Source organism: Numenius arquata, chromosome 3 (assembly GCF_964106895.1).
Source record: "Numenius arquata chromosome 3, bNumArq3.hap1.1, whole genome shotgun sequence".
NCBI lineage: Eukaryota > Metazoa > Chordata > Aves > Charadriiformes > Scolopacidae > Numenius > Numenius arquata.
In genome coordinates this window covers 57,045,202-57,070,655 of record NC_133578.1, presented here as the reverse complement: position 1 = coordinate 57,070,655, position 25,454 = coordinate 57,045,202, and the positions used below count along the sequence as shown (strand labels likewise).

The window sequence follows — 25,454 nt, the reverse complement described above, 5'->3', positions numbered from 1 at the left end:
AGTCAGACTAATACTTTCTTTTGTTTGCTTGTGCTTTCTCACTGCTGTCCTACATCTCGGCATCACATCCAAGGTTACTGCTAGAAGGCTGTTTTATATACACATGAAGGCTGTTTTGTTTCTTATGAGAGGACTTTGTATATTTGATTCACAGTTTTATCTCACACATACAAATTACCACCCAAAAGCTACCTAAATAGACACTTTTAAATTATGAAGATCTGCATTTTATGTCATAGCTAACTCAAGAACTACCTCTTCCTTTTGTAATTACTCCACTAGTGAGTATCAGCTGTACCTAATCTATCAAACAGTAAAGACGTAAGAGCAGGGTATTTTTAGAAAAGGATCCTTCACTTTCAAATGTAGTTCCACCTCGAGATAAGAAATTGCTGACTTTCAGGGGAGTCTGTGAACATTTTCTTCTTCCTTAGGATTTTGAAGAAGAGAAAGGGAAGATAGGAGGGAAGAAACTGTAGTTTTTAATTCCAGTAATAATTTAATTGAGACGTCATAAAAACCTATCATTAATGGAAATATAGGATTATTGAAATTTACAAAATAAAACAATTTTTAATTTTTAAAAACATCATTATATGAAAAAAATCCTTTATTTCCCAAGAAAATGAAAGAAATTTGCTGAGAATCATAGTACTAAATAAAGTTTGTTCTCTGAGATATATAATAATTGACTGTACTTAGAAAGCAACTATTTCATTAGAGGGGATTCTTTAGCCTCAGTTTATTTCAGGTTCAGTTTGAATCAAAAATCTGACCTAGTATTTTGATTGGGGGGTGGGGCGACAGTCCAGAACACACGGCTGGAAGGGACTTCCTGGGGCATTCAGACTGTAGCTCCCTTGGTGCAGGACTTTTGAATCCATCAAGTGTGAAATGACTTAGGATTTGCAGGTGGCCATATTAACGTCTTTGTTTTTCAGTCTCTCATCAAGAGGTATTAGATGCTTTGTGTCCACTGCCCTACTTTGCTGTACTTCTACAAGAGTGTCAAAAGCACAGTAAGCCTCAGGATCTGACTTTTTGTAACAATCCTGTTTAGAAAGATTAACTACTGAAAATATCTGGATCTGACTGGAAAACAATCTTTTCAGTCGGCAAGGTGGTGAGAAGAAACAGTTAAATGCAGATTAATTGGGGTAAGAAGTAATGATGCTGGTACAAAAAAATATCATCATAAGTACTAAATATGATGAATCTGGGTAAATGGTCGTACGAAAATCAGGTTAACAGGTTTCTCAAAGAGCTTTGGAGTTCAATAGCAAGGAACACATTTGTTCTTCCTTGTGACTGAGATACTTTTCATGACCTTTTCTTTAAAAAACTGCACTCTCAAGACCACACATTTATTATTTAACATTGTACTAAATACTTCTACAAAATCAAAAGATAATATACGTGCTCAGAACCTCTAAATGATGAATCTGAGGGTGGAATGAAGTCACATTCCTGTTCCTTTTATGGTTCTCAAATGTCTGTCTGTACTGGCTATTTATTTTCAGAACAAATTGAAGTAACACTGTAATTATCCTTCTATGCTAACAGTTTTGGTATTGTATTAAAAATGTTTTAAAAGGAACACATGGCATTCACTGGCATAAACACTTGTATTGTGAAATGGCTCTATTCTCCTTATGTCTGCTTCTCAGCCGATATAATTTTCCAGCAGTATGTCTATATTGTATTTCGATTACTGCAAGTTATCACTTTCATGAACAAATACAGTATTGTTTGCTTTCACAAAATAGAAGGAAACACAGTAGTTCTTCTCTAAATTATTAAGATCATATTATGTAATTACTTGCAACATAACTTGTTAATTCTGAGCATTTATTATGACTAGATGAAGTAAAATACAATAGTGTTCAGATGTATCAAAACATCAAAACATCACCTGTTAAAGGCTAGAATAAAACTAAAATGTTATTTTTTTGCATTACAAGACAAAATAGGGTGCACAGATGTATGAGAAGGAAGTTTACTGGCATACTGTTAATGCCCATAAGATTATGTGAACGAAGGATAAACATACATTCAGGAAGTGGGAAGACTGCCAAGCGTGCAGAAAACCATATTTCTGCCGAAGCAGTTAGGGAGCCGTGACATAACAGAGGTGCAGGTTGGGCAGAATCATTTTAGGCATTCAACATACTTTGTGCATCAACCATGCACAGGACTAATCTTCCAATGAAAGCTACCTCCACTGAGCTGTACCCTGCCTGATAGCTTATGTTCATTTTTCCATCACTGAACAGTATCCCCCCTGAAATTTCTTTTCTGAATGTTCATCTTACCTCCCTTGTTGAATTATACAAATCTAAGTATTTTTTCCATGAAGTACAGTGCTGTATATGTAAACAGAGTGAGTGAGAGAACAATCCTTTTCTTGTCCTATAATAAACATTCTTCATTTCCCCTCCCTTCTTTCATGGGGAGGAAACATTTTATTCACATGCCCTGTTTTGTTTCCTGGCCACTGAATAATGATGTAACCTAAGTCTGAGGGCCTAAAATTGTAAAAGAGAGACCATTTACATAGTTTGTAAGTGTGCAAGACTGTATTTGGTAATGAAGCAAAGGAATTTACTCATAAATGATGACTAAGTAGGTAATGATAATACACTCCTCGCCATGGTCTATCCACAGTTGTGAACAAACATAATTTGCTGATACTTAGTCTCAATGCTATCTGTGCATCTAGCTATGCTGTCAGGGTGAAAGGAACAGAAGTAACTTGATGAGAAACAAAACAGAGTAAGGATAAGAGGAAGAATCCTGAGGGATGTTGAAGTTAAGGACAATGAGGTTAAATTTGTGGGGATAAAAAGTCAGAAAGAAAGTCTGTCAGAGCAGTATGTGAGGGCATGCTGATGTACAGGAGAAACCAAGACATCCTGGGCTGCAGAAGAGAAGTGCATATACAGCAGAGAACTGTATGGCATAAAAACAGGACTTGCCTACTTTTGGGGAAGGGTGTTACTATAACATAGCATTTGCCTTAATACCCGCATTGTTTACCATTTTTTCTACAGGCGGGCCAAAACTAATCTCTTTTTGCCCTGAAAGCAGCAATATCAAGTCTCATCCTGTGTCATACTCTTGTCTAGTAAAAATAAGTACTCTGCACTTATTAAGCTAAGCAACGATCAATCATAAACTGCTGAAGAAAGTAACAGGAAAAAACAGCTCCAGGAATAATCAATGGTGAAGTCTTTTGTTTCATTTCATTTCATTTCATTTCATTTCATTTCATTTCATTCTTTCAATTGATCTTCTTCCTGCTTAGGGCTTAGGTTTTTACATAACAAAGCTTTAGTGCATTTTCAAGCCGGTAAGGAGTGGGTGGGAGTGATAGTCATCACTAAGAAATCATTTCCACACCTGCATGTGAATCTCGCCCTTCTCTCTTGGCGCACTTCTATGACCTTCTCCACTCATGCTGAAATATATTAAATTTTGCACATTATCTGCATATGGAGAAGGATCTGTAGCTGGTCTCTGAAGCTGTCTCTTGCAGATCAGAAGAAAAAAAATCCCATATCCTTGTTACTGCAAATATATTACAAAATGAACTGAAGAACTAACACAGTGCAGAAAATCTTGCATGGAAAAGTCACAGAAATCAAGCTGTTGCTTGGATGCCAAAGAAAGCATCAGTGTAGTCACCGTTACATGGTGACTTTCATACCATGTCTCAGATTGGCAGACAGGAATGAAGTAGTTAAATCAGAATAATATCTATTACATATAGAGAAAATATCAGTTTTCACGGGGAGAATCAGAGAAATTAGAAACAGAGAACTCTATTAATCCAGTTAGCTGCTACCAACACCAGAGCAAGGGTGTTCACTCTTGGGCAGCCCATTCAGGAAAGGACCAAAAATCCTAATGGCACGATGCTACTAGTTGCTGTATGTTGTGTGAATTACATTTTTTAAAATAACTCAGCATGTCTGTTAATTGTTAGGAAGAAAATAATTTACTGGCTTCACTTACATAGATTTGGCTTTAAATTTGAACGAGAGCCCAATTCACGACACAATCCCTCAGAAAGACATAACAAACTTCATGACCAAACGTCGAACCAAATTCACGCATCCAGCTGGCAATTCTGTGCTCAGCCCAGGCTGAGAAGTGATGATGAGAAAAGCTCCATTTCAGAACTGAAATATGACACCAATATTAATTATCCTGTCCTGATGCACCCTAGCAATGCCCAGTGCTGCAACCTGACAGCGCAACTGCAGCTGCCAGGTACAGAAGTTAGTGTGTCATTTCTAGACATCTCCTAAGGAAAAGGTTCTTACATGGTTGTCCTGTCTGCCCATGTGGATGTTCTTTTCTCCTTACTAACTTTTCAACCTATGGAACACTTCCAAGTTCCACAGTAGATAGAGAGCGTAAAGATATTAGTTTCCTACAGATTCATTAAAAAACAAAGGCTGCAAAGAGCTGCAAACCAGTGCTCCTGTAAAGGAGCCTGAGTGCAGGTTGGACTGTGCCAGTCACGGTTTGCACAGCTTGTCTCCTACTGGCAGGGGATATGGGAGAGAGATAAGAGAACTCCAGGGATTCAGGAAATTTGATCAAGACCTGCAGTATGCTAGGTAAGAGAGGTAAAGTTATTGTTGAGAGGAGAGGTGTAGGCTCCAACACCTTTAGTATCTGTAGAACAACTGAAGTTAGGAAGAAAGAAAAAACTTATATATGTAGAAAATATATATGTGTATATTATATACATGTATCTTTGACAGAAATGTGTACATCTCAAGCACATATTTAAATCAGGCTTGCTTTCTTTGAGACTGTTGAATCTAAATTTTTTTCAAAGAACTGGACATTTTCCCTCTACTTTTCATTACTAATTGAAAAGGATACTTCAAAAAGGCACCTTAATAGGCATCTTAAGGTAACATAAAAATCCAGATGAACTTTTAATTCAAAATAAATAGAAAATTTTACACAGCTGGATTAATTTTGTTTATTGCACTGAGGATGGGATTGTGAAACTATAATCTGATTTTCTGTTCCCAACAAAGCAGTGATATTTAATTACTATTTTTGCTTATTAGAAACTACAACACTTTTATAAAACTGTTAGATACTAAAAACCAACAGGTGATACACTAACAATAAATAATTACTGAGCCCAAACAGTGGCAGAAAATTAATTAAAGATTATGAGGAACAGGAGAGAAGAAATGCTGACACCTAAGGAAAAAAAGGAATTTCTGTCTGAATTGTCATGTACTCTGCTTTCTCAGAAGGATTATCCTAGTCACTTCAAGTCACTACACAGTTCTCCTTCACAAAAGCTTTCTCTCTTGCTATATTCTTTCCCAGCTGCTATTCTTCCTCTAACTCCCTTGTTCCTAATTCCCACACCTAACCCGCAGCGAGACCCATGCTGTCACGTAGTCCATGTGTGCCTACTTCTCCTTCTTTCACTGTTATAATTGCTGAATTTCTCCATACTCCACTTCTCTCACCTCTTGACTCTTTCTCTCACAATAAAGTCTGCCTTGCTGCCTCCTGCTGTTGTTCATCCTCACCGATCACTTTGCTTTCAGGCTGTGGTTCATCTTTGATGAAAATCTTCTCAACAGGTTGTCTGACACCAGCCACAGACGCTGAGCCCTTCATCCTGGATCTGTACATTTTTACTAGTCAGATATACCTTGCTACCTTCCTGTGATAGCAATATTATCTATTATATTAATCCCTTCCTTTCGTACTGATTTAAGACCAATGTCTTCTGGGCCTCTGTTTTCTTAAGAACTGACAGAGAGTTTCTTCTTAATATTTTTAATTATCAAGTCTTTTTTTCTAGAATCTAGAAAATTCCTAGGATGTCACTGTTTTCATGTCTGCTCTCATGTCAAGGCTACTTACTTTCAGAGAGATCCAAACTCTCTGTGCTGAAAACAAAAAAGCAACAAAATGTGTTCACTTCTCTGGTATTTAGACACTGGACAGACATGCCATAAGTCAGGATGAGAGGTGGAGGAACTGATGGGCTCAAGGTGGAACTGGAAAACACAGTTAACCCTGCTAAAGGGAAGGAATGCAAATTAGCTAAAAATGGCTAATTGGCTACCTACAAAGTGTTTTCAGATGAGAAGAGAATTTTTTGTGATATGCCAAAAATTTAAATGGAAAGTAAGCTCAAGGATTTTAATGAATTTTAACTGTGTGATCACTGACTGTGATTTCAATCACTTCTATCCTGTCCACACTTCTATATATATGTAAAAAAAAACTAAAAAAAAGAATTATGAAACACAAAGCTATAAAACTCAGAACAACTAATGTGGAGAGAGAGGATGCAGTAGGATTTACATGCAGGTGAGTATTACGAGCACAATGCTCTGCCATCCACCTTATCCTCCTGAATTTAATTACCTTTGTGGTCTACTCATTCAAATGTAGACGAAATTAGCCAAGGTATTATAAAACTACAAGGTGTTATGGAGGGTGCACACAGGCAAATAAATCCTCCATCATGGAGGGGTGACTGCATTAAACTAATTTTCTCAGGCTATATTTATAGTACCAAAGTCTACAGGGGCAGGACACTGACTTATAATCATCTCATGATTTCTTAGCCCACTCCTTGCCACTATTTTGACCCAAACCAGCAGTGCTTTCCCAAAAAAGCAGTTGAGGAGACAGCATGGGTATGAGAAGATTCCAGTAGATCTTAGGGATGAGGCGATCCTGTTCTGAAGAAAGCTTAAAGACAGGTTAGCCATACGGACATCAGCCAGATCTTGCTGTCAGAACCAGAGACAGACCCTGGTCTGTTTATTAATCTGTACAGATGTAACTTTAAGTGATCATAAGATTTAGAGCTCTAGAGGTCTCTATGGAAGGAGACCTTCAGATTCCTTTCCATATATACTGCACATCTTCAAACACCAGATGAGTATAGGATGGCACCAAGGCAAAATCGAATGACAGAAAGTGTCTTCCTCAATCCAGGAAAGCTGAGAATATGCAACATGGACAAAACTGGCACACGTTTAGATTCATCTCCCCACTAAGAAAAGACAAGCATGATGGCAAAAGCCAAGATCCAGCTTGGACCATCTGAGAAGATTCATTTCGAAATTGCAAAGACTCTTTTTCCCAGTGGGGTTCTGTTCAACAATTCCTATAATCTGCCAACATGCTGCATGAAAGCACTTGCTTAAATGGAATAGCAAAAGGCATGTAAGTTAATGACTTCTACTGTGCACTGAGCACTTACAGACGTCTCCGTAAGGAAGCTGCTGAACTGACTGATCTGTTCCTTTTCATGCAGCCAGGCCTCTAACAAGTACCTGTTGCCTGGCGCCTGGTTTCTGTCAGAACATGAATGGAACATGAGGAGTCTCTTGCATGCTAGTTGAGAAGTGGTGCTTTTACAGATAACTCTTAAGGCAGCGTGGTCTTCAGCCACCAGGTAGCTGATGGAATGGCACAGTGAACAGTTCTCTCCAGACTTTTACGTATTGCACCTATTTAACTGCAAGTGGTTTTTCTGCGCTTCCTGGCATTTCTGTCCCTTTACTGATGAAGACATGACTTTGGCTACTGACAAGATGGTGATGTTAAACCACAAGTGTAGTAACAGCAGCAGCGAGGCAGCTGAAGGATTTCTCTAGTTCTCATCGTTTAGTGCTCCTAGCAAAGAAAGAGAGCTGAAGCAGAAAACAGGATTGCTTTTGTGTGAAAAGTGGATTCACATGTCTTCCCTCCCTTTGTGAGGGTCGGTATCCCTCAAATGTACCACTAACTTCAGCGGAACTACTCATATGCTTAATAGCAAACACATGTACTCAGCTAATTTCCAACATTCATGAATAATATTCAACCTCAAAAATAAAATCAGAATGTCTTTACAACAGGCAAATAATAAAAAGTCTGCCTAAACCTTTTTCTTCCTCCCAGTTACATATATCCATATAAAGCAATTTTATTTGCATCCTCTGGATGGGAGCTCAATTTTCAGTCAAGTAATGCAACTCAGAGTATACAGAGATCATGAACTCAAACAACTTTTCAGTTGCCTACAAACTGCACTGAGGAACCAACTGAAATGCCTGCTCTGCACATATGCCCAAGGACAGCAGGGAGCTCATTACTACTTGTGAAAGAAAGGACATATCTCACCAAGAAAGAGTGACATAACAAGGAAATACAGCTGGTAGCAGGGAGAAGAGGTTCTTTGCCCTATTGAAGAAAAAACACATTTTGATGAAACACAGGCAATGATTCTAACCAGATCTTCCAATTCAATAGTAGTCCTATTTCACTTTTGAAGACCCTTTTAGGGTGCATGAATTTTCACAAGATAATGATTCTAAACTGTGAGTTTAAGATTTCAAAAATACTATCCAATCTTGCATACTCTTGAAATGACTGAAAATATTAAAACAAATATTAAAAAGTGATGTCAAAATTATAAAATGTTGACGTATATTCAAGTCATAATGTTTTCTATTAATGCTTATTGCAAAAAAAGTACTTGTTACTGATATAATTCAGAAATCAATGAGTAAATTAATTCACTTATTAAATTAGAACAGATCTTCAAAGAATTTTTCTGATGTTGATATATCAGCATATCTTTATGCTGTACTAAAACACAAGTAGAATATTGCTTTGCTAGAATACGTGAATTACAGAATTTAGAACATCTATGATACAGAGTTTCTATAAAAATAAGTTTTATTTTGTAAGGTGTTACTATGTTATTTTTCCACTTAATATAAAGTTAAATATGGCACTGCCTTAACACTGCAGGTTTCACAGAAAATATTGCCTTAATTTTACATTTTCAAAAATACTTAAGATATCCAGCTTATAAAAAAACTAAGTAATGTTGGTAACTATTAATTAATTCAGTTAATCACAGGGAACTAATTTTTCCTTCACAGTACAAATTTGTTCTTGACAGGTCTTACTGCAGCAAAAAGTAACAAGAAGAGTACTTATTACTGTGAATATTTTCAATTAAGTTTCAATGTGATTTCATACACTGAGCTAAAAATAATTTTTGCTGGCACCAAATGCTACCTAGACAGTAGCAAAACCTAAATATTAGAGTACTATAGTTACGAAACTGGATAAAATCTGAATGTAACTTTTGGAGCAGACTTTTAAGAGACAACATATATAGTTTAACATTTCATATTGTAATAAAAAGATCATGACAGTAAAAAAATTAAATGTCATTTACACAAGCACTTGCAAGCATAGGAAAAACTTCTAAAAATAGGTATAAAAAGACAAACCCCTTCCCAATATTAAGGAGACTCTGTTTTGATTACTTTACAATAAAAAGGAGGACTGCTAAGAAAATATCTCCCAAAGGATCTGTTATTCTTATGCAGATACAGAAAGAACAATAGACAAGTCATTTAGCTGATGAGGAAGAAAATAAATTTTTGCCTTTGTTAAGGAATCATTCACCTTTTCCTAAGCATGCTCCATTAGGAATGGTTTGAGAACAACTTGCATGTTTTCTTCATTCTGTGACAAGTTCTCAAAAATAATTTTTTGCTTCTTAATATATTCTCTGAGCAGGAAGAAAGAGCTTAACTGGACTCACACATGCCTAAAAGCATTAGAGAAAATCCTATCACTTAGTTCAAGCAGTAATCAAAATGCAATAACAAAACCTGTACTGTCATTTAAGAAAAATCTTGGAGCAATTCCTCAGTTGTAAACTACTAAATTATAAAAAACTGTAGCAAAAATATACAATCCACCAGTGCACTCCTTGAACTAGATTTTCAAGTTTCCACTGAATTTAGATGCATTTGTGATGTCTTCAAAACCTTCACTATCCATTCTCAATTGCTAAGTAGAAGATGCGTTTTACTTCATTAAAAAAAAAAAAATTAATCTGGAATTGTCCAATAGAATAGTCAAGAAGCACAATGTACACCCAAAAGGACAGAAAAAATAATTTCAAAAATTATTTTTTGTTGTGCTGCTAAAGCATGGATATAGGGACTTGACAAGTTTTAGGCTTATATTTTCTCTCTCCATTGACTTCTGCTGGTCTCAGTAACTTATCTTTTCTGTTATTCTCTTATCCTCTTCCGTGTTTGTCTCACTTCTCTATACAGACTGCAAAGGTAAGATATGAGTAAAAAATGGTTTAAAAATGGATAAAGTGCCAAAAATGCACAGGAATTTGGCATCTCATTCCAAAGAAATAAATCTAAAAAATCCTGCTTATAGATCCAGTGGTGCCTAAGCTCCCCAATATCAGTTTTTTTATCCTAATTTTCCCTCTAATTTTCATTCTGCACATGCTGAGAAGCTATTAACTCTTGCCAACATGGAGATGGCAGGGACCTCTCCTACACATCAGCACTCTGAAAGCCCGGATTCTGCACATTCTGCTTCAGGGACAAATCAGGTAAGCTTTACACAGCTTCACAAACAGCAGCTGCAGGACTCTGCTCGAGAAACATAGTTTTGGTCACTTCTTTTTTTTTATTATATCTCTAGAGAAGCAAAAAACAAATCTCAGTTTTAGATTGCAACCAAAAGGATGTATCTATGATAGAGGGAGATCTGGGTTCAGAGCCTCTCCCCTGCTGGAGAAGACAAAAATATTTCTTACTTTCTTGGAGAGTACCTGGCACACACCATCTGACACATACCTGACATGAGCTATTTTGCAAACTGAAGTTTATGCTAGCACTGAAAAAAAGAAAAAGAGGAAGACCCAGGAGGCCAACTAAAGTATTGATAAGAGAGCTGTGACTGTAGGCTAATGGTTAATTTGTTTGTGAGTTCCATGTGAGTTTGTTTGTGAGTTCCACTGTTGTTCAGCTCCCTGATTCAATGGCTGCTTCTGTATTTTCTGTGAATCATCACTGGCACACTTAGCTAATTTTAAATTAATATAATTTAATATGTTAATATAATTTCTCCTGTAAGAGTTTTCTGTTAGTGGCACATACAAGTTTTGAGTGATCACATCATCACACTTCTTCCATGGAAGACAAAGCCAATCTAAATGGTCTGGAGATGCCTAGGAGGCATGTCCCAGTTCATTATGAGGGACATCAGCACAAAGAGTCCAGAAGCATGAAGAGCCCACAAAACTGTATTCTCCATAGCTGCATGATTTCCCTTGAGCTGTTCACCTTGTGTAGTGTTTAAAAGCAGAAGTACTATAACGTTTACCTCTCCATTTTATCCTATAGAGAACAGAGATTAGTATTATTTATCATATAAGCACACGACAGCTAGCTGAAATGGGCAATGTGAGAGTGCAGTAAAACTGAACTTTTGAAATACTGCAACATCCACATTGCATACCAGTTGAGGCCAGAGAACTGTTCTGAATTAGTCTGCAAGCATGCCTCTAATACCACTTTTACTTTTGGGTTATTTTCATAATTTACATATTACAATTTTCATAAATTACATTCTATCCTTAGGAAAAAAAAGTCAATTATCAGAAGCATATTAATAGTATTGCTGATTACATGGGTAGTGTTAGAGATATAAATTCAATATTGAGCTATGACTTCCTAAAGGACCCTTAATATTTCATTCCATTTAAGTACAAGGAAGGAAATCCTGTATTATTATGAAATAGTAAATTAAAAAAAGATGCAGCCCTAATGAATCTGTAAATATAAATGTCATACTTATTTGGTTTTGGTATTAAAACCACACTTCTGATAACTGTCCAAGAGCAAAGTACAACAGCCATCTTCCTGCTGGCCTTTGGAGATCTGAAGTAAATCTCCCTTGATGGCACATTGTTAGTTATTGAAGGTGTTTCACAGAGAAATTTGTAGATGAGTATTATCCTTCTGAAAGAACACAGTGGTCATTGAAGTGGCTATGTAAAAAATTGAAAATACTAGAAAAAATGTTTCAACTGTAAACAAATAAACCTGAATTTTCTTCCCTAAAGTATAAACTACATGGATACACAGAACTGTCACTAGAGGTAAGTATCTCAGACATTTCAGGCAAACTTGAAATGGAATATTTGCCAGAGTAAAAGTATGAAATTTTCCTATAGAGTTCTTCTTTTCACTCTCAAGTTTCAGTAGGATGAAGTCAGAGCCCTTTTTCACACAATATCCAACAATAAATTCACATATATTATATCACATGTTAACTAAGGGATTATAAAATCCCAAAAGGAGTTCTCAAACTGAAACTTTCTTAAGGAAAGCCTAAATTATTCTGTTGAATAGCTCTCACATAACCTAAAAAAGAAATGCTCTCCAGATTGAATTAATTCTGGAAGCACTGTAATGGGGTTTCCTTATGTAACAACACAAAGAACAAATCTTGTTTACTGTGAAAACAGAAATAAAACAGCTTTAAAGTTTTTTGATGAGATGTATATTTTTTTCAAGCAGGGATCTTAAGAGAATTCTTCTGCTCTGAATAAGAAAAGATAGCTTAGCAGTATACTTACCAAGAAAGATCACCCTACATTTCTCTATTTTTACCTCTAATTATGTAAAGAAAAAAATCTTGTGGAAGGTCAAGCTAAATGTTCTGATCTCACTTATAGGTTTCTCCTTTTTTTCTCTTATTAATGAGATCAAGTGGTAACATTGGTATGTTACTTCTTAAGGAAAGGGTTGGCAACACAGAAAATAATTTTTTAAATATAAGTAAAGGTTTTAAATCATATAAATGCCTACAACCAGGGGATTTAATTTTACTTCTACTACAGTCAGCTGGAAACCTCACAGGTGTATATTTCACCGAGTTGATAACTACATATTACAGAGAGTGAGTTCAATGAGTAATTTGTGACTGGGGCAGTATTGCTCCGTTGGCATACATGATCAGCACATTTTGTCCCAAAATTAATCCTTTTATTCGTACTTCCTAGTTTCATTACAGGACTTCCTTCTCACCTGCCTGGAATTTCTGCTTATATATATCATAAGGTGTCTCCACACTTTGTGTTTGAGAAGAGTCTTCCAAAGGACTTCTGTAAGGTCATAGCTAGCATTGCCTGGAGTTCAGATCTGACACCTCAGTGTCTTTTCATTACGTCCATCAAGGGCAACAAGAAAAACTTCTATATGTATGTTAGAGATAAAGGAAAGACTAGAGAAAATGTGGGCCCTCTCCAAAAGGAAACAGGAGACCTGGTCACCCAGGATATGGAGAAGGCTGAGGTACTGAATGACTTTTTTGCCTCCATCTTCACCAACAAGGGCTCTAACCACACTGCCCAAATTGCAGAAGGCAAAAAGAGGGGCTATGAGAATGAAGAACCACCCTCTATAGGAGAAGATCAGGTTTGAGAACATCTAAGGAACCTGAAGGCACACAAGTCCATGGGATATGGAGCCACCGTACAACCATCCGTTGGTTCTGAGGGAACTGGAAGATGAAGTTGCTAAACTGCATTTATTTATTTATTATTATAAAAAACTGCATTTTCCATTATATTCGAAAAGTTGTGGCAGTCTGGTGAAGTTCCCACTGACTGGAAAAGGGGAAACATAACCCCCATTTTCAAAAAGGAAAAAAATGAAGACCCATAGAACTACAGGCCGGTCAGTCTCATCTCTGCCCAACAAGATCATGGAGCAGATTCTCCTAGAACCTCTGCCAAGGCACATGGAAAAGAAGGAGGTGATTTGTGACAGCCAACAGGGCAAGTCATGCCTGACAAGTTTGCTGGACTTCTACAACAGGGTTACATCACTGGTGGATAAGGGGAGAGCAACAGACATAATTTACCTGGACTTATGCAAAGTGTTTGACACTGTCCCACATGAAATCCTGGTCTCAAAATTGGAAAGACATGGATTTGATGGATGGACCACTCAGTGGATAAGGAATTGGCTGGATGGTTGCACTCAAAGTGTTGTGGTCAACAGCTCAATGTCCAAGTGGAAACCAGTGATGAGTGGTGGTCCTCAGGGGTCGGTACTGGCACTGCTGCTGTTTAACATCTTTGTCAGCAACATGGACAGTGGGATTGAGTGCACCCTCAGCAAGTTTGCCAACAACAACAAGCTGTATGGTGCAGTTGACATGCTGAAGGGATGCCATCCAGAGGGGCCCGGACAGACTTGAGAGGAGGGCCTGTGTGAACCTCATGCAGCCCAGAAAGCCAACCATATCCTGGGCTGCATCAAAAGAAGTGTGGCCAGCAGGTCGAGGGAGGTGATTCAGCCCCTCTACTCTGCTCTGGTGAGAACTCACCTGGAGTACTACATCCAGCTCTGGAGCCCACATCACAGGAAGGACATGGACCTGTTGGAACAGGTCCAGAGGAGGGCCATAAAGATGATCAGAGGGTTGGAGCACCACTCCTATGAAGACAGGCTGAGAGAATTGGAATTGTTCAGTCTGAAAAAGAGAAGGCTCTGGGGAGACCTTATAACAGCCTTTTTGGTACCTGAAGGGGGTCTACAGGAGAGATGGGGAGGGACTCTTTATGAAGGAGTGTAGTGCTAGGACAAGGGGTAATGGTTTTAAAATGAAAGAGGGGAAATTTAGAGATTAGATATTAGGAAGAAATGAGGGTGGTGAGGGACTGGACCAGGTTGCCCAGAGAAGTTGTGGATGCTCCATCCCTGGAGGTGTTCAAGGCCAGGCTGGATGGGGCTTCGAGTAACCTGGTCTAGTGGGAGGTGTCCCTGCCCATGACAGGAGGGTTGGAACTAGATGATATTCAGGGTCCCTTTGCAACCCAAACCATTCTATGATTCTATGATTCTGTAATCTCCCACAGAAGCTTTATGAAAATACGAGGGCTCACTTATATCCTATCTCCTCTATAGAAAATCTGTTGAGGACAGCTGCTTAAATTTTGTACTGCCTTACCTTCTTTCCTAGTCTTTTTCTACATTAAAATCAATATCTATTATATTACTCTATATTACTATATACTATTCACCTTAGTAAAATATAGTTAAAAGCCTGTGTAATCAGCCTTTTTAGTTTGCAATCAGAGTCTATTTATTTAGTAGCATAGTCTCCAGAGTTTATTTAGTAAAAGCTGATTAATACTCTTGGTAATGTATTTATTATAATGGCACTTTCTCTTTGGTAAAGGATTCAGGTCACAATTCTCAACTAATCAGTAGGACAAATTGGCCTTAATCTCTTGTCAACTGCTAAGCCTATATTTCTATCAATGTAATATGGGTTTATTTTGAAACTAAATCAGATTACACATCAGGAATACTGATACAAGCATGATACTACACATTAAAGCAATTTATTAACATTAGCAATCTCTCCGCTATAGGAGAGGTAATAAAACCACAAACAAATGACTTGCTTCAAATCACCTGAATTGTATATGTGATTTTAAAAAAAATTAAAATACATGGCCAGATAAGAGTAGTGAATGATGATTTCATTTGCCATTTTGGTCACATAAATTAATTCTAGAGACAGAGAATAAAAATTATATTATGAAAACAAATACACTTTTAGTTCAGTAAGTTGTTTGCTTACCATATTCTATCTCATTTTTGACAATGAAAGGCAATCAGTGTTTCTCCATTAGTTACCACTGTTGGAAGTGATTAATCATATTCTTTTTAATAGGAAACAGATGTACTGTATGTATAGTAGAAGACTGGTTTTTATAAAAATCCAAACTCTGAACTGAGAAATGTGAAATTCCAAACAAGACTAAGACCAATGTTCCCAAAAGATTCCCTTCAATTATTCCAGTAATTGAGGAAATTGCTCTACAGGGTACGTGGTTTGTTCATGACAGACATAACTGAGACACTCTGATTATGAATATAGCACTTTAGACTGTAGTTTCAACACCTACAAACCATATAGAATCCAAAATTTGGCTTTTAACACACACAAAATATAAAATCCCACTCAAGCTTTTTGCTCTGAGAGACCTACTTCTCCTACATTTCTTCTAAGAAAATATGTAGTCATAAAATATCAAAATCTCAAAATACTTCAACCTTGTTTCACTGGGGTTATCCTTTGGACCTCTCCAGAATTTGTTAAAATAGAAGTACCTCTTTTTGACGAATGCTATTTAATTCTCTCAAGGGCAATCATAATTTTATTTGCACTGAACCAACTGGTTTTTGCTTTTCTTTCTACAGAGAACTATAACTTCAAGAATATAATGCCATAATTTAACCCTACCAAAGTTATAAAGGATATTAAGAGAGCACAGAACACCATGACACACTGTCCCAAAACTCTACTTTTATAGCCCTATAATTTCACGCCACATGTGGCATCTTGCCAAAGTTTGTCTTCCTGCTGAAGGGGAGGCAGCCTTTATCTTGGTCATTAAAAAAAAAACCCAACCCAAAGCCTTTTGGTTCTAGTGAGTTTTAATAGGTTTTAATACTTGTCTATGTCTTGGTTGACCTTGCATAGTTTTCCAATAGTTTTCCAATGCTTTCCTACAACTTTTATCTTGGGAGAATTCACCTATTGGGAAGAGTAATTAGTTTACATGGAGCACCATGTCGCCACAAAGAAATTGCAGTTCAGGCAGCGTCAGTTGACCTCCAGAGTCATCTGCTAGATTTATATGTGCAGGACCCTCCAGAGCACTGTACCTTGGAGTAATGCTCTACCAAGACACACAAGGGCAGGTTATTTCTATTCAAACACATGGTTACACCTCTCTGAAGGCATTAATGCACTGGTCACTTTCAAGTCATCCTGTTACATGCTTTTTGTCATCTATTTTAACAGATGCCATCTATTGTCATCATATACCCAAAGACATCATGGGACTCAGTCTCTGAGAGTGAGCTGGACTCTGTACATAAGATTGAATGTATGCACACATAGCAAATGTTTTAGTATCTATGATCCATGGTGTGGTCCAGATTCTAAGAAAAGTCTTGACAACATAAATTAAACTGCTTAGGCTTTTGGATATAATCAGCCTGCAAACACAATAACTCTTGGTTAACTAACGAAAAGACAAAAAATATTTTCCCAGCTAAAGGAGAAGTGTCAGCTAAATAAGAGAAGTCAAGTCTCCCAGGTATCCACCTTTCAGAGATAGTGCATGTAAGTTGAAAGGGAGATCTAAGATTGTGTAATCAGAAGAGGGCAAAGACTTCACTCATTAATTAAATGTAACTAAGAGTTACAGATCTGCACCTGTATGGAAGCCTGAGCATCAGTTCCCTCAGGGCTGTCCAGCAGGAAAAGGATTGCATTCCAGATATGAATAGCGCTGTAAACATTGTTAAGATACTGCTTGGGATTTGCATTTTGTATTTTATTTTCCTCTGTAAAGAAATCCTACATTTCCACTAGGAAGAATGCCTGTGGAATCAGGACCTGAAGGTTACAACATAAATAATTTCTAATCTGCCAAATGTTAGCTTGTAGGAATGATTGCTTGTCCCAAGTGTAGGGAGTATACCTTTAGCTACTTTTTGTAGCACTGAAAAGGTACACAAACCATAACTAAAATGAGTTCTGATTTACTTTGCCATGCTACTTTGGAGTATCTTGTCTTTTACTAAGGTCTTACCTTAAGTAAAAGTTACCTTAAGTAAAATACTTTCGTGTCATCCCGCCATTACCTTGATTCCAAGGTCAAAAAATTGCAGGAACTTCCAGGGTCTTTTTTTTTTTTTTTTAATTGATTTTAAATAAATGAAATCAGTTCACAAAATACTGATTCTGTATATTCTCACACTTAAAATTTTCATTAAATCAGATAATAGGAAAGAAATATTACAGCAGTGATACACATCGTTAAAAGGAGTGTGAACTTTTAAAAAATAAACTGCAACTCTCCTTTAAGCCAAAATGGAAACCAGAAAATAAGTCTTATCTATTTTTTATTCATGTTTTCTGTATTCCCATGGTTTTAACACTGGCATTTTTTCTGCTCTTTCTTTTCCCATAACAATAGTGATGCACAGAGCACCACCTAAGATCTTTTCATGTAATGAATATGAACACTTGGGTTCTTTTGCTATGATAATCTGAAAATATCAGTTCCTAGTGCCTATGTTAATGAGGTCAGACCTTTTCCACGTCTTGAATTATTATTTTACTCTCATAAATTACCCTTGATGGGCTTGGTCAGCAGAGTTAACGGATTAGCAATTTTCTAGGCATTTAAGACTCTATATGTCTGAGAATAAAAAAGCATTGCTTATTCAGGTTTTTGTCATATTTCAGATGTATTCAGTTGTCTCTCTGAAGGCCTTCCAACACAGAATATACACTAGTCATAGCTGAATCAAATCCAAATACCATTGCTAGGTAGTTGTTGTTATTAAAATTATTCCTTTTACTCCCACCTGTAAGAACAAAACAACATACCCTTTACCAGTAAAAACCCAAACAACTGTTCCTACATGAATAACCTAAAGAATTACAGATCAGATTAAAAAAAAAACCTTGTATTTAGTTTGTCTCAGTTTCTTAATACTATGCCAAATAACAACAAATAACATAAAATTAATTTGAAAAGATGGTAAAAATGGGCCTTTTAAGGCATTAATTATAAGTCTGACTCACAGTCCTGAAAGCTTTTATGATGACTTTCAAAAAAACTTCTGGCATGGATTTAGTCATAAAATATGAATGAAGAAAACCACTGAAATACAATTATGCTTTACAAAACACTTGAAAAAACTTTCAGAGATACTGATGGGCATTTCTTCACTGACTTCCATATAAGCACACAGTTTATAAAAGCCTAGTTGCTATAAATATGATCACAGCTTTCCATAGGAGTAGTATCGTTATGTCAGGATACCGGTATGTTTTTTCACGCCTGATATGTAAGGAGATACTTAGCTGATGAATGATACAATTTCTTCAGAAACTACCTAAGAGCCTTTACACTTTGACCAGTTTCCATGCGGTACCAGTGCCTTGCCACTTGAGTATCTCCAGCCTCTCAGTTCCACAAAACTACTTACAGGACATCTACAGCACATTAGTGTTTTGATCCCAGCCCTTGTACCAATGCTTGTACCAATACAGAATTCCTCGTGCAGACACCATCTGAAAACAGGAACAGGATGAGATAAACCAGGGAAATTTTTTAGTTCATTTAATATATTAAATGCAGGTTTTAATCCCCTGGCATTCATGTATAACAAGGCTGTCCAATATTTTCTTTAAGATGTGCCGATGGATGCTTAAGACATGCAAAACACTTCTTCGTGATGTGACTTCACCCTCACCCACCCAACAGACCATCACTGTGTGCCACTGGAAACAGGGCACTGTACACACACCTCATCCAGGGGCTGACGTGGCCACAGGCTTGCTCACTGTTTGACCAGCGTGTTTGTGTGGCCCAACTATTTAAATGACGCCATGTGCCTGTCCTGTTAGGTGCAGCCACATGTGGCCACCAGAGAAGGCCCCTCAGGAGCGCTGTCAAATAGGGCAGCAGGAGCTGGTGTGGGGCAACAGCTCTAGAAAACCACCCGATACATGAGGGGTCTTTTCAGAAGGCAGCAGCAGGAGGTGCCCCGGGCCAGGCACAGGCCAGCCCTGAGCACAGACCTCTCCCAGGGAGCAGCCGAGGGAGAAGGGCTGCCGGCCAGAGCCCTGCAGGCTCCCCTGCTCGCTGCTGCTCCTCTAGCAGCACTGAAATACACATCCTTATTCCAAAGTTTTTCAGAACACCCCATTCACAGACAATAGGTCAAGAGACCTTGAGTACTTTTGAAAGAGTTACATTTCACATTTGTCCCGGACTTGAGCATCCAATCAGTTGTTGGGCAACTGACTGGATACAACAGAGAGAAAAACTTCAGATTAGAAGTCCCAAATAACTAAGACAGCCTGGTATTTAAATCAAACCTAGGCAAGCCACAAAATACAGATTCTCTCTAGTGCTGAGACATACTTAAACAGCATAAACAGAGCTGAAATCCTTCATTTAATATCTCTTCCAGTAAAAGAGACCAGATTAGATCAGAACTAGTAATGTAATGCATTGTATTTGACTTGGTATTCAAATACATCAATACAGTTACAGTTACATACCAAAGTACTACCACATAAGTAGAATTTAGATTTCTAGGTGAGCAAGTGGCTAAGATTTTTTTCTTGCCCAACCAGACATTTCCGAGAAATCTATAAAGATGACTTCATCTTTTTTCCTCACATTCATTTGAACTCAGAGAAAACAGAAATGTATAAGAAACTGCCATTTCCATACCCTGCAAGTGAGTTGGTGAAACGTGAGACTGCTGCAAAGACTTGCCTACTGGTGGAGTCATCAGTGCCTGCATGATTTCAGAACTTTCAGTATATATGTTCGTTCATTCTCTCCTGTCTCATATCACATCCAGTAAGACACACACTCAAGCTGCCTGCTCACTTTTTATATCCCTCCTTCTTCTGCACTGTTACCCCTCTAGCTTACCCTTCCTTTCCCCCCTTTTTTACTTCTACTCTTTAAATCCCCCACCTACAAAATTTTGCTTACAAAATTTACCACAGTTTCTGACATTGCAAATCATCATTTTGCTCCATTTACTTGTACATTAAAACTCCTATCATTTTGGTATAAACTGCAAACTTTCCGGAGAACTGAAAAATCTATCGATGTTTGAATGGTGGTTAGCATAATGGAGACCTTCCAATGGGACCACACACAACTGAACACTATAAACTTATGTTGAGCCATATGACAACATTACAACAGTTTTGCTTAAATGCTGAACATACAATATATCTTATGTATGTACCTTGAAATATACAAATATATATGGGCATAACTATATAAACTGCTTAAACACTTTATATATATATATATATGTCATGTAAATACAAATTATATTTTTCCATGTAAAATACACTTGTCCTATACAGCTTCCTTAATTGACAATGAGAGCCTTTCAGAGTGCATTATATGGATTTTCCCTGAAATAGGAGGAACAGAAAAAAATATGTATGATATTAAATGCTTTAGGCATCAAAGCAGAAAAACTCTCCATTTTTCCAAGGTAGAATATTTCAGTATAAAAATTTGACTGAGATAAAAAGAAATGAGGAAAATTTATACTGATGGTGAATATGCTTGTAGGCTGAAAAGAAATTAATTAAAAAGCAATCAAACGCACTAAAGTAATAAAATATAACATCATTTTTTTCAGGAGAATTGATTTGTTTCAAAATAAGGTTGCATGTTCAAATGTGAAAAAAGAAGTCACCATATTTAAATATGCATTTGTGACAAAAGCAAAGAATTTTTCACCCTTTCAGCAACCCTTCACAAACTTGCAGTAAGGATGCCCCCCAAGAGAGGTACAGCGGCTCATGTTGGCTCCTGAGAAGCAAGGAATTAGTGCATTAAGCAGGTTCCAGAAAGCAGAAAATAAAAGCCTCAGTCCAACCTGAAAAGGATCTTTGCTAAAAAAAAAAATAGTTTAGTAGATGTTCAGAGAAAAAAGATGTTTGAACATTTTCTTCATTCCGTAGAATGTTGTTGATTAGACAAGTTCAACAGGGTATCCAAATGATTAAACTGTAATACATACACACTATGTACATTAAAATGATAATTTGAGAGGGGAAAAAAATCCAGTTCCTACCAGTTTGGCTGAGTTGTGACGTGCTACGACTTTTTCGCGAGAGACCCACAATGGCGACCATCTTTGCACCGATGCTGGAGCGTCTCTTTTTGCCACCACCACCAACAGTGCCCACTGCAGTGTCCGACTGGCTGCCGTCGTTCTTCTCCAGCGTGTACATGTCCCCGCCGATGCTGGTGCTCTTAGTCATGTTCTTTCCTGAGGCGCCCATCTGTCTGCTTTGCATTTTGGATGTAAAGACACTGTCAGCCAGTGGATGGATAAACAGCGCAGACAAAGAAGAGTAAAAAGGGGAAGACAGAAAAGGACAGGTTTCAGATGGAAGGTTTTGGGAGACTGGAGGGTAAAAGCAGCTAATTCACACAGGTAGGGTTTGGTTTTTGGAGGTGAAAGGGGGCAACTTTAATTTTAGGTACCGGTTTGGTCTCCTGTAAACATACTTGACTCATCAAAATTTTGTTTAAAATAACAAACTCTTATTTACTGATTGTCTTAAAACATACTATCAGCAAGAACATACCAAAGAATTAATACATCAGTATATCATATCTATATTTTTTGCTTGGGAAATTTAAATTCTGCAATCAGTGCTCTGCCCCCTTCTTCTCCCATATATACACACAAATAATGTATATTCTTCTGGGAAACAGATACTTGATTCAATAGAGTGGAAAAGGATATCAGTCTGAAGTCTAGCTTTGGTTTCTAAACATTCAGACATTTCAAGAATGTTTTCAGTGATGTGGTTTAGCTCAGTCATCCTATGATTTTGATGAAATTACACAGCAATGAACAGCCATAGGTTTTTTGCTCCCTCTCTTCAGCAATAAATACATGCATTATATATGTATTTCATACAACCCTGATCTATGTGACATAGATCACCACAACTGATAAATGGAATTTAATTCTAATATATTTTTTCCACTCATTTACAGACTATTTCAACATGTTCTATGTGGCATCATCTAAATTATCTGCTGCAGCGTTTCACAACATGCCCCAGGAGCACCTGATCTGCCAGTGGTCCAGTCTAAGTGACCTGTCCATAGGTGCGATTAGATGAGTGGACAGTGAGGTGGACTGAGAACTGGCTGAATGGAAGAGCTCAGAGGGCTGTGGTCAGCCGTGCAGAGTCCAGTTGGAGGCCCATAGCTAGTGGTGTTCCCAGGGGTCAGTACTGGGTCCAGGCTTGTTCAATATATTCATCAATGACCTGGATGATGGCACAGAGTGTACCCTCAGCAAGTTTGTTGATGATACAAAACTAGGAGTGGCTGACACAACACACCAGAAGGCTGTGCTGCCATTCAGCGAGACCTGGACAGGCTGGAGAGTTGGGTGGAGAGGAACCTGATGAAGTTCAACAAGGGCAAGTGTAGGGTCTTGCACTTGGGGAATAATAATCCCATGCACCAGTACAGGTTGGGGGTTGACTTTCTGGAGAGCAGCTCTGCAGAGAGGGACCTGGAAAACCTGGTGGACAACAAGCTGACCATGAGGCAGAAATGTGCCCTTGTGGCCAAGAAGGCCAATGGTCTCCTGGGGTGCATTAAAAAGAGTGTGGGCAGCAGGTCAAGGGGGGTCATCCTCCCCCTCTACACTGCCCCAGTGAGGCCATATCTGTAGTACTGTGTCCAGTTCTGGGCTCCCCAATTCAAGAAAGACAAGGAACTACTGGAGAGAGTCCAGCACAGGGCTATGAAGATGATCAAGGGAATGGAGCACTCCTCTCATGAGGAAAGGCTGAGAGACCTGGGTCTGTTTAGCCTGGAGAAGACTGAGAGGGGACCTCATCAATGCTTATAAATATCTGAAGGGTGGGTGTCAAGAAGATGGGGCCAGACCCTTTTCAGTGGTGCCCAGCGACAGGACAAGGGGCAATGGCCACAAACTGGAACACAGGAAATTCCATCTCAACATGAGGAAAAACTTCTTACTTTGAGGGTGACGGAGCACTGGAACAGACTGCTCGGAGAGGGTGTGGAGCCTCCTTCTCTGCAGATATTCAAAACCCGCCTGGATGTGTTCCTGTCCAACCTGCGCTAGGTGAACCTGCTTTGCAGGGGGGTTGGACTAGATGATCTCTGAAGGTTCCTTCCTGCAATTCTATGATTCTGTGATTCCTTTGTACAGAAATTACAATCTACAGTGATGACAGCAGTACTTATCCAAATTTTGCCCTGACATCTCACTGGTATGTGTCTGGATGAACATACAGACCTGGAGATTCTGGAGCACGTGGGCCTAAGAATACATAATGAATGCTTCTATTTCTTGCACAGAACTTAAACCTTGATTATTCTGTTCAATACAGAATCTCACTGAAAATTGCCACTAGATAGTCTTAGACAATCCACAAAACAGTGGAATATTTCTGGAAACCAGAGGAAATTACTCATTTTTTGTCCAAAAACATGCAAAAGTTATTCCTAGAGCTTTACCGCTCAGTAAATGCCCATAGAGTAAATTTTAGTGGGTATAACCATACTCCTTTCCCCTTACCTGTAATAGCCTGAATCTATTTCAAAAAAGGAAGGTTATATTGCTTCTTTATGAAGTTTTTATAATACATGTTCTGGAACACAAACATTATCAATGGATTTAATGCAGCACCCCCAAAAGCAAATGGATCACTGGGTCTCTTTGCACTGACTCAAGGGAAAATGGGATGAGGCATCAGATTTGGAACAACTGCAACTATTTAAGGTATTTGAGAGGTACCCATAAAGTGCTTTACTCTTTAGCTGACAGCTGCATGTGCATGAAGGCACAAAGTGCTCCAAGTTAAGCCACAACACATAAGGGCTAGTTTATAGAAGTGGACCTCTGCCATCAAGCCAAAAAAAATCAGGTGTCTTCTGAAGGAAGTTATAAGGGAAAATATGAATGAGAGTTCAGATCAAGAGATGGAGAGGCACAAAAGAAAGCTGAGAGAGACTTAGTGGCCTTGCCTGGACAGACTATAACAAAAGACTGCAACACAGTGATAACCTGAAAGTTCTTTTCTTATCCTTTTTTAACTCTTTGTTGTTATATGTTAATGCACACTGACTCACATTGGTACATTGAACACTAAGGAAGGACTGGGGTAGGAAGCGAGTAAAGAGGAAGTCAGGGAAGGAAAAAAGACGTGGATCTCTATTTCTAGGGATTTTTAGCACTATAGTAATTTACTTGTAAGAATACAACATCACATGCTTTATTCTCTTTCAAACAAACATCTTTAGGGATTGATTCCCAGAAACAAGATGCCACAGAAACTAGTTCTCAGTTTCAACACTACCTTGCATATAAGAAATACTAGAGAGATCTAGGAAGAACAGTGTTGGGAAGAGCTAGTATCTTCAACTTTACCTTATGCAAAATTCTTCTAAGAATCAGAAAATGAGAGCCCCTTAGCCACTAATGCTATTTTTAACCCAAGTTCTCTAAGGAAATATGATTAATGTGACTGTGTTTTCTGTCAGGTCTCTCTCTTTTCAGTATTTTTTTTAATCAGTTCAAATTTGACACAGGAGTAGAAAACTAGAGCTATTTAGTTTCTAAAACTGTTTTGAAAATAGATCCCTGGAGAGAGATCTTATGAATGTCCCTGTGGGGAAAGACTGTAGCACAAATCATTACTGAACCTCTGTTATTTCATGTGGGAGCTCATTCGCACAGGACAGACTAATAGTGGAAGCAACATTTTTACTACTTGCAGAGCAACTGATTCCAATGATCCATTTTTCAAGAATGATATCCAGAAAATCAGTGGGTTCCTGTTATATTTACTAATAGGAAATAATAATTATGGCACTGCTTTATAAGTGATATTAACATTTAGGAAAGGTGTTATGTCATAGCAGTGAAAACAGAAATATTCTCTTTTCTCATAAAACTTACACTGAGGAGAAA

General features: G+C 37.9%; 1 protein-coding gene across 40 annotated transcripts in view; it reads right to left on the bottom strand.

The window, feature by feature from the left end:
- The window catches only part of RIMS2 (regulating synaptic membrane exocytosis 2), a 471,979-nt gene that overhangs the window by 34,231 nt on the left and 412,294 nt on the right, over positions 1 to 25,454 (bottom strand). For 19 of the 40 annotated variants that reach the window (XM_074145864.1, XM_074145871.1, XM_074145858.1 and 16 more), the window contains one exon: positions 21,555 to 21,796. The exons of the other annotated variants lie outside the window; for them this stretch is intronic. In XM_074145864.1, coding sequence (XP_074001965.1) covers positions 21,555 to 21,796 — 242 coding nt within the window. The remainder of the gene's footprint in view (positions 1 to 21,554; positions 21,797 to 25,454) is intronic. 40 annotated transcript variants of the gene reach the window in all.